At 40.2% G+C, this 10,276-nt stretch overlaps 1 protein-coding gene, 1 non-coding gene and 1 pseudogene across 2 annotated transcripts; 1 reads left to right on the top strand and 2 right to left on the bottom strand.

Annotated features, from left to right (window-relative positions):
• The first annotated feature begins 2,150 nt into the window (after window positions 1-2,150).
• LOC148185547 (uncharacterized) lies at window positions 2,151-4,903 on the top strand. The gene has a single exon (XM_088074375.1). It carries the CDS (start codon window positions 2,341-2,343, stop codon window positions 3,670-3,672), a length of 1,332 nt encoding a protein of 443 aa, XP_087930501.1. The 5' UTR covers window positions 2,151-2,340; the 3' UTR covers window positions 3,673-4,903.
• Window positions 4,904-7,876: 2,973 nt separating this feature from the next.
• On the bottom strand, window positions 7,877-7,995 carry LOC121939473 (5S ribosomal RNA). Its single transcript, XR_015775967.1, has one exon. It is a non-coding gene; the product is annotated as a 5S ribosomal RNA (ribosomal RNA).
• A 455-nt stretch (window positions 7,996-8,450) lies between these two features.
• LOC148185546 (5S ribosomal RNA) lies at window positions 8,451-8,569 on the bottom strand (annotated as a pseudogene).
• Between the last annotated feature and the right edge of the window lie 1,707 nt (window positions 8,570-10,276).

Below are 10,276 nucleotides of genomic sequence, written 5' to 3'. Positions count from 1 at the left end.
TTGCGTAAGTATTCACCCCCTTCAAGTCAGTATTTAGTAGATGCACCTTTGGCTGCAATCACAGCAGTGAGTCTGTGTGGATAGGTCTCAATCAGTCTTGCACATCTGCCCACTGCAATTTTGCTCCATTCTTCTTTGCAAAACTGCTCAAGCTCTGTCAGGTTGCGCGGGTATCGGGCATGAACAGCCCTTTTCAAGTCCAGCCACAAATTCTCTATAGGATTAAGGTCTGGGCTTTGACTCGGCCACTCCAGAACATTTACCTGGTTCTTTTTTAACCATTCCTGTGTAGCTTTTGCAGTATGTTTTGGATCATTGTCTTGCTGGAAAATAAATCTTCTCCCAAGATTGTCCCCCAGGATTTCAGTGTTATTTTGCAGCATTCATTCTGCCCTCTATCTTTACAAGCCTTCCAGGTCCAGTTGCTAAGAAACATCCCCACAGCATGATGCTGCCACCACCATGCTTCACAGCGGGGATGGTGTGTTTTTGGTGATGTGCAGTGTTTGGTTTCCGCCAAACATGACGTCTTGTCTGATGGCCAAAAAGCTCAATTTTGGTCTCATCAGACCAAAGAATCTTCTTCCACTTGACCATGGAGTCTTCCACGTGCTTTTTGGCAAACTCTAGTCGAGATCTAATATGACTTTTCTTCAATAGTGGCTTTCTCATTGCCACTCTCCCATAAAGCTTTGACCGGTGAAGAACCCGGGCAACAGTTGCTACATGCACAGTCTCTCCCATCTCAGCAGCTGAAGCTTGTAACTCCTTCAGGGTAGTTGTAGGGGTCTTGGTGGCTTCTCTCACTAGTCTCCTACTTGCACGGTCACTCAGTTTACGAGGGCGGCCTGATCTAGGCAGATTCACACAAGTGCCATATTCCTTCCATTTCTTGATAATTGATTTCACTGAACTCCGGGGGATGTTCAGTGCCTTGGAAATTTTTTTGTAACCATCCCCTGAATTATACTTCTCAATAACCCTTTCCCTGAGTTGCTTAGAGTGTTCTTCTGTCTTCATGGTGTAATGGTAGCCAGGAATACTGATCAACCACTCTCTGGACCCTTCAGACACAGGTGTTTTACAACTCAATCACTTGAAACACACCCACAACACTCAGGTGATCTTCATTTCACTAATTGTGAGACTATTGGCAACAATTTGATGGACCTCTATTGAATTAGACCATTGAATTAAAAAGGGGGTGAATAATTATGCAAACAATTATTTTTATTTATATAATTTTCTTTCATTAACATTACTTTATAGAAATCTGTTTTCACTTTGACATTAAAGAGTTTTTTCCAATAAATTTTTGTGTTTAGAGAGCCAAATTTGATTGACCATGATTGATTTATAAAAGCAATAAAAGGGTAAAACACCAAAGGGGGTGTTATGATAGGCACTGTATGTCATGGATGTATTAAATATAAACAGACTATTTAGCCGACCAGCTGGCTGTATTTTCTTGTCATAGGTCTTTGACATGATTGATTACAAGATAACACGATCGTCGTGATTCCTCGTGGCCGTTATAGATACCAGACAGTTAGTGCCTAGGATGTAATTAAAATATCCGGTTGTGTGCTGTACATTTGAAATGTTTTGGAGTGGAATTATTTAGTTCAAGACTGTGTAGTGATGATAAATTAACATAAATGGCAGTGAAATAATTCTTTTGTATGCTTGGAAAATGACTTACATTAGAAAGTTCTACCTGTTAAAAAAGTATATTTTTTTATTTGGGTTGCATGAAATGGAAATATTGAAGTATCTAAAAATGGTTCATATGTATAGTACCTGCTAAAAATGATTGTGTGAATCATATATTTCATTAAATGTTAAAATAAAATTGATATCTAGCTACAACGAGACGCCAGGTCCAAGATGCTGGATCAAAGATGGCCGCAGAGCGAGGAAGGCCTTAGCTGACCATGTGGTTGGTCAAAGGAACAAAGAAAAGCAGGAACTTTATGTTCCCTCTCTGTGCTTCTGCTGAGAGCCAATTTATAAGTGTTGGATCTAATATGTAAATAAGGTGCCTTGGATTGTAAAAAGGGAATTTAGATGCAGACCCTGTCTGTGTGAGGCATAAACAAACTCAATTTAAACCAGCCCGGTTCTGTAAAATCATTTCAGTTCATCAGTAATGTGTGTTTGAAGATACGACAGCCTCACTGGCAGAGATGACTTGATAAAGAGCCGAATGTGTCAAAGTTTCCGCTGATGAAGAGATAAAGAAGTCACGTTGTTGGGACCGCAGAGAGAAGCTGGTGATGAGGGTTGAGTTTGTGAGGTGTCAGTGTTTGACGGACTCTCAGACGGAGACCTCGGAGCAGAATGGCTGCAGTCACAGAGCTCTGGTTCCTGCTGTTTGCTCTCATCAACAACATTCATGCACAAGAACTCATCAGCATCAAGGAGGAACGCGACTCTTACACCTTCGAGCTCCCCGAGGAGGCCGACTCCTGCCTGATCTCCAGGTCTGTTGGTGAGGAGAAGCTCGTCCTGTGGAACACCTCTGACCTCTGGTCCCACAACTCCACAACACCTGAAGACCTGAAACAACGACTCTCAGTCATCAGCACAAACAATATCTCTTCTTACAAGATCCACAATCTGACCCACTCAGACTCCGGCCCGTACCGAGAGGAGTGTTGGACCGACGGCAGAGTCACACATGACAAGAACAGCTCTGTCATCGTCTGCAGGAGAGTGGTTCATGGAAGAGGTTTTGGAGTGACAGCTGGAGGAACAGAGGTTCTGCCATGTGAGGGAGCGGCTGACAATCTGAACGTCCTGTGGCTCAGACGTGACTTTGGATTTAAACAGGAAATATGGAGCAGAGTCTTTGGGGACAATGAGACATCAGTGATGGACGATGTTGGAGGAAGATACCAACTGAATAAAAACACATCAGCTCTTCACGTGTTTAATTTCACAACAACAGCCAAGACAGAGTTCAGCTGTCTGCTGATGGAGCAGCAGCAGTGTGTCAGCAGTGACTCTGTAGTGTTAAAGGTGTACACAGAGGCGATCTATCGCTCAGTGGGAGAGACGGCCGTGTTACCGTGCGCTCTCACTGATTTCAGTGATGACCAGCCCCCACGCTGGGCTGTAAATACCATAGAACAACCAAACAAGACTGTGGACCAAAACTACTCTCTGGTGGTTTCATCACTGACGTTAAACCACTCAGGTGAGTACGTCTGTAAAACTCCTGTCAGTGAGAAAAAGTACTATCTCCTGGTGTGTCCTAACTTTGGTCCTCCTGATGTAGAGCTCTTCTCAGAGGGAGAAAACGTCACTCTCAGGTGCAAAGATCAGGAAAGGGATCGGTTGCCTTTTTGGTTCATCAAGGCGAGCCGAACAGAAGGCAGAGCTGTTGATGTATGGTCTTTAAGGGGGATGAGTAGAATAAGGTACAGTGATGACAGTTCTTTGGTTATCTCTAATGTCTCACTGAGAGACACAGGAGAGTATTGGTGTGCAGTTTGGGGTGAATCTTTTCAATGTCGGTCATCAAGCAAAACAGTGTTAAAGTACAGAGATCCGTTTGGGGTTCACTCCACCTTCTACAAAGTGAGATGGTCAGTGCTCAGCCTTCTGCTGCTGACGCTCTGTGTCATCGTGGTCGCTGTGAACCGGAGGACCAGGACCAGCTCTCACTGAAATGACCTAAAACACAGTTTTTCATATTTAAAAACTGGCAAATCAGTGACGACATAAGAATGATGTTTCAAGATGCTGAAATAGAACGAGTTCATGAAAATCAAATGTCAGGATAAAGCTGGAAAAAAACATACAAAGCACATGTGTGTCTGTCACAGGGCTCACAGGTGAACGATTTTTACAATGAATTAGGTCTTCGATGAAAATTTATTTTTAAAAAAATGTTTAAAAATGTGGTTATTAGATATAGGGCTGGGATATGATTTAATTTGAATGAAATGTTTCAGAAAACTTTTATGAATTCTGTGTTTGTTTTTACACTTTTTTTGTTAATTTACGTTATAATTTGTAATTTATCTAAGTTACGTTACGTAGAATATGAGTTTCTCATGAGAATATATTAAGTAATACAATCTACAAACTTTTTGTTTTATTTTAAATGTTATGCCTTGATGTTGGAACGGTTGTGACAGTGAATTAAAATGTGTAAAGTCTGGTTCACAATGAAAATTTATTTTTTAAAAAAATGTTTAAAAATGTGGTTAATAAATATAGAGCTGGAATATGATTTAATTTGAATGAAATTTCAGAAAACTTATGAATTCTGTGTTTGTTTTTACACTTTCTTTTACTAATAGTTATGTTTAGTTGAAAATGAGTTCCTCGTGAGAATATATTAAGTAGTACAATCAGCTGAAGCTTCAGTCTGAAATTTTTCTGGATGATACTTTTTGTTTTATTTTAAATGTTATACCTTGATGTTTAGAGACAGAGAGAAAAATAAGAATAGTGAGAGACAAAGTTTCTCAGGTCAGAAGTCGACCTTTGACCTGACAGCGTGCAGATATATCTGTATATATTGTACATATTGTGTGTGTATTTTCTTTGTGCTGTTGTGGGTCCGTGTGGCTTCAGGGATCAGAGGTTTGGGCTGCAGCCTGACACACAGCAGGGGGCGCTCTGCTCTCTCACACTGTTGTTCATCATCTTTAACATTTCAGTTCTTCACCTGTGAACGCTGCTCTCACCTCAGCTTTTCTTTTGGATCATGTCACTGACTTTATCTTGTTTTATTGAACTGATCTATTTGATTTGAAAACATATGACGATGTGATTTTTTTTAATTTGAAGGAGTTTGAGTTATCTTTCATGATATAATTTTTATGTGATTGTTATTATACTCTATATCTATATCAACCAGTAATCAATTGTCTCTATAATAAAGCTGAAACAGAAGCAATCAAAGTTGGTCTCCAGTTTTTACTATTGGGATCGTGGTTTCTGGTTTTAATGATAATAAGCAACAAATCTGTTGTAAATTGAATGAATGAATCTTTATTTCAAACATATAAAACAAACAAACAAAAAAAAACACAGACAAAAGCAAATGAGCCTTACGGCTGACTGCAATGAAGTTAAAAAAAAAAAAAAAAAAAGGCCCATACAAAACCTATATTCCAGTCTCAATAAACAAATACTCAAACTACTAAAACTTCAATATCACATGTTCCAAAAACAGTAGGAATAAGTACACACTTAAATACAAGCCAAAAATAAATGTGGTTTTCCCAACTCAAATTAACAAGTCATAATAACACTATTGCTCAGATGTGTTTAGTAGTTTGATTTCTTTCAAATGAACAGTTTTCATGAATGCATCTAAAATTTAAATCATGTTTTTTCGTGTGTGAACTCCAGGAAGTGTTAATCAAACAGCTGTTTGTTTATTCATATTAATCTGTTTGGGCGTATACACAATTGATTCATGATTCATTAGAGGTGATATTTTGATTTATTTTACACAATGGAATCATAGAAGGGGTTAAACTGAAAACATGTGGAACATTTAATGAATTTAAACATGTTTTTAAAAACAATATGTACTGAAGAGGTAGGAAGTGGCAGAACACAGAGGGGAACAGGACTGAGACCACCAGAAAATCTTCACCTTCTCAGCGTTGTCAGATGTACGATAATTATTGTATTTGTATGATAATTTTGTCCTCTGTGCGATGCACAATCAATTATTACAAAATTTCCGTAACATACAATAATTTAACCACAAATACAATAAGCACTTAGTTTAGTTTACACGTCTCATTTTCACTCATTTCCTGGCTCCTACATCTGTGCTTTCGCATCACTTCTCACATGATCTCTTTACAGCCAAAGGTGTTTGGTGTAGTCCACAGTGATTGAAAATGATGGCAGGTTAGCTGATGAAGTCAATGAATTTGTGATGACAAACATTTATTCAGCTGGATGCCCACTAATTGGCCTCCACCTATTTACATAAACACACTTAAACTGGAATTGAAAACACACGCCTTTCAGAAGCGAAGTTTTTGGCCTCAAATGAGTTCAGTGAGTTTAAGCTATGACATGATGTCATCAAAATCCACTTTAAATAACAATCGAACATTTGTTACGAGGCTTCGTGAGAAGTGTGCGATATCTTGTGATATTTAGGTCAGCTAGAACCTCTGAGACTGTGGCGGAATGTTTTCTCCGTGACATCACACTCACAACAAAGCCAGATGACATCACCATACATTCCGAGTTCCGGAACTTTCAACTGCTTCATTTCAGATGAAAGTTCCGGAACTTTCAGCTGCTTCATTTCAGATGAAAGTTCCGGAACTTTCAACTGCTTCATTTCAGATGAAAGTTCCGGAACTTTCAGCTGCCTCTGATTGTTTCTGCTCAGTTGGTTGTGAATAGAATGACATGTAGTTAGTAAAGCAGTAATGTTTCCAACAGCAGAGTCAGTGTATGAAGTGAAGTGTGTGTTCTCTTTGGCTTCCCCTCCCCGTTGTGTTTGTCTCCCTGCAGTGTGTGTGGCAGGAGGTGTGTCTGGCTCCCTCTCTCTCCTGAGTTGGTAATGAGGCACACCTGCTGTGAATCCTCAGCAATCAGCTCCTCCAGAAAAGCTGCTCTTCACTCCTCTGCCAGATCATTCTGCCTCGTTCTGTAGTGTTTCTCTCTGTTTCCTCCTCCAGTGGTTTTTCCTCTGATAACCTTCCTGTGTTTCCAGTCTTTCTGCTGCTTGTTTGGATTTTGAACACTGATGAAATAGGGATATGCAATGCCCTGGGCTCACATGCTTCTTTGAATAAATGAATGATGGTTTACTTTACTTTAGGAAACATAGACCCCAAGTTTAGGTCAAAGCTTGCTGCAATCAGACTCCTTGTTATAGCCAAAGCTAATGACATTAACAGGTGTGGTGTTGATGTTGTTTTACAAAAAATAGACAGGTTAGAAGAAAGGAGCTGTTTTCACCTACAGTAAACGTAGGTATTGTGAATGTACCTTTGAGGAAATGCAAAGGAATTTTGATGAACAAAACTTTACTAAAAGGACAGTGGAAAAATACATTAGACAGTGCATTGAAATCGAAAGGGCTAGCACAGACTTAACTCAAACAGTCTTCTGGGAAAATGCTAATACTGTTAAAAGATCATGCCATTTCTGTTGAACAGTTCAGACAAAAATGAATATGTTCAGTTAGTTTTGGACTTGATTTTGATAGTTCACATACTGTTTGCCCCAATTTTATCTGGGCAAAGAGTATCGTGACTGAAATCAATCGATTTAGCAGCATCTCAAACAGTTTAAGCAACTGTTTTCTGAGAATAATGTCATTCCTAAGCAACATTACATGCTGCATCTCCCTGCTCAAATTCTTTCTCCGGGCCTTTTGATACGACATATGTGGATGAGATTTGATTCTAAAGACTCTTTTTCAAACAGTGGTTGGTGGTAAATTGAACTTAAAAAATGTCTGTAAGTCACTTCTGAAACATGATCAGCTTTTTGAATGATGTCAAAATGAAACGAGCACTGAGCATCCTATTTTTGTTCATGAAAAGGAATTGGGTCCTGTCTCAGAAGTAACAAATATGGAGTAAATCACAGAAAAGATACAAGGTTTTGGGGGGGACTGATGGCATACAACATGTGTCACTGTAAAGTGGCTGATTCTCAATGGTAACAAGTACATCAGTGAACGGTCTCTGATAGTCACCAATGTAAATGAGACAGTCTTGTTTTGAATATCAGATGTCCACTAGGACATTTATATGTTGCAGTAGTGATGAGGAATGTGGGTAAAAAACACAGAGTGTAGGTGATAAGTCGATTAGGTCAGCAGCAGCACGCTCTGTTGGTGAAAAGTGAGAACTGAGAAAAGCCAGAACTAAAAAGCTTACAACACCAGGTATTCCCAGGCGTTTTCCCATCCAAGTACTGACCTGGCCCGACCCTGCTTAGCTTCCGAGATCAGACGAAATCGGGCGTGTTCAGGGTGGTATGGCCGTAAGCGACAGCACGAGTGACACATTTACAGATGGGCGGGACAACCGACTTCCAAATTGTGAGCTCTGTGGCCAAAGTTTGTCATGTGTGTTTGGAATTGTGAAACAAATACTAGAAAATAGCACTGTGAGGCTAAACCCAACAGACGCGTCACGCTGCCAGTGTAGCGCAATAAGGCTTGTTTTAAGCATTTAAACGTGTCCAGTGCCTTGCGGCCAAACTACGTGGCCGTAGTCTGCCCTGCTTTGAGGTCCCAAAGCTGAAGCTAATTTCATTCCTGTAGTTTACTTTTAAAAGTTTTGAATTTCCCACTGTGAATCGGCGTCCGCTGACCCATTGATTTTTTTGGTGGTCATTATGTGGCCTCCTCGTCACATTGTTTTTTGTTTTTTTTTATCCGTTCTGTGTCCACTGGGTAAGCGGCAGCAGCATCCTCTGCTGGTAAAAAGCCAGAACTAAAAAGCTTACAGCACCGGGTATTCCCAGGCGGTCTACCATCCAAGTACTGACCTGGCCCGACCCTGCTTAGTTTCTGAGATCAGACAAGATCTGGTGTGTTCAGGGTGGTATGGCCAAAATGTAAAAGTAGAACAATAGTAGCACTCACTACCGTGGCACTCAGGATAATACGTCAGGATAATATACATAATGTCCAATGTCTGCAAAACTAAGGACATGAATGTGGACTTCGCGAAGAAGCAGAAAAAGAACTACGCCCCCCTTTGGCTCTGTGATGTTTGTGGAGAAACCCTTCGATGGTGGCTTCCTGTCTTAACTGGTGAAAAGCAGCTGGTTTGAGGAAGAAAAAATATAGACAGCAGTGCTACCCCCCCGTCAGGTTTGAAAAGAAGGATGATATCATGTTTCCGTAGTGTAGTGGTTATCACGTTCACCTCACACGCAAAAGGTCCCCAGTTCGAAACTGGGCAGAAACATTGTTAAACTGTCATTATCATATCTCAAATGTCACACATTTCCTGATGCCTCATGACTAGCTGCTGCTGCTGGCGTTGATCAAGAGGTCTGTAACTTCAGATGCGTCCCTGAACGTGGCCCTCAGGGGGAGTACATGTGTTGTGGTGCTCTGCTGTTTGGCGGCATGTTGCAGAGCTGTAGAGCCTCGTGAGGAGTCGGAGGCTACAAAACTTATACTTCATTCACATTTACAACCACAGGGGACGCTGGTTATTCCTCTGGTCTTTGGTAAGTCCTCCTGTGTAGCCCGTCTGTGCTAAGTACTTATGACCGCCGCCTGCAGTGCCAAGCTAAAGTTAAAATATGTAATGTTACAATCAACTGAAATAGTCAGGCCCCAGAAACGTGCTTTTTATGGTTTCATGGTAAATATGCTGGATGTTTTGTACAGCTTAAGTACACCTTATACTTATTAGAATTTGTGAAATATTTGACAGAGTGTAAAGTTGTACCATTTATTACATTCTTATTGGTCTTTAATTTAAGATTTATAAATTCAACTGTGTCAATTTTAGAGACTTGCATTTAGGCAAACAAGCATGTGAAGGCAAAACATTTGCATGCCCGCTGAACTATGGCAGCATAGTCTCATCCACCTGCTTTAGGATGTCCTTGGCTCTGTGATGTTGGAGAAGCCCTTCGATGGTGGACAGCATTGCTTCCATCAAATGGCTGTGGTCCAGGACTTAAATAAGGCTTCCTGTCTTGTTGTGAAAAGCCGATGGTTTGAGGTAAGAAAGATATAGACAGCAGTGCTACCACCTGTCAGGTTTAAAAAGAAAGATTGTAATTGTGTTTTTTGTTTTGTTTGTGAGGGTATATACTAGCTAAATGATTTGAAATGCCGCTGAGGTAAACTTTGATTGTCTTGGTTTTAACCCCATACAATTCCTGTAAAATTCCCCTAAAACGCCTGTTCAAGACATACCCAAAGTAAATTGAAAGCCATTCTTGTTTCTTTTGTAGTACATGAACTTGCATGGTCTCATTTGAAAGGTAACACTTTGAAGTTTTCTCCCCAGCAGTCAAAACCACTGTAAGTGCTTTGGTGTTTGAGTGACTTTAGTGTAAACACACTAAAATAAGACATTTTTTTTTATCCCCGCCCAATTTTTTTTTTAGGAAAAAGATGCTGTAGATAAGTGTAATTTGCAGGTATTAGCTGAAACTCACTGTGGGTCCATAGTGTAAGTACTTATCTAATCCAAGCTGAAAGTTGATAGCAATATAACATAAAATGAATATTCTACACAGGTTTTTCTAAAAGTTTGTCCAGGCGTTTCCAAAAGGGACATTTTGGAGACTCCAAAAG

Source organism: Plectropomus leopardus, chromosome 24 (genome assembly GCF_026936395.1).
Source record: "Plectropomus leopardus strain MGB_pleo_1.0 chromosome 24, ASM2693639v1, whole genome shotgun sequence".
Lineage (NCBI taxonomy): Eukaryota > Metazoa > Chordata > Actinopteri > Perciformes > Serranidae > Plectropomus > Plectropomus leopardus.
Note: the sequence above shows the minus strand (reverse complement) of the source record. Positions and strands in the feature narration are given on the sequence as shown.

Bases quoted from the DNA above. Each gene is read 5' to 3' on its own strand.
- LOC148185547 (XM_088074375.1), top strand. From the start codon at position 2,341: ATGGCTGCAGTCACAGAGCTCTGGTTCCTGCTGTTTGCTCTCATCAAC.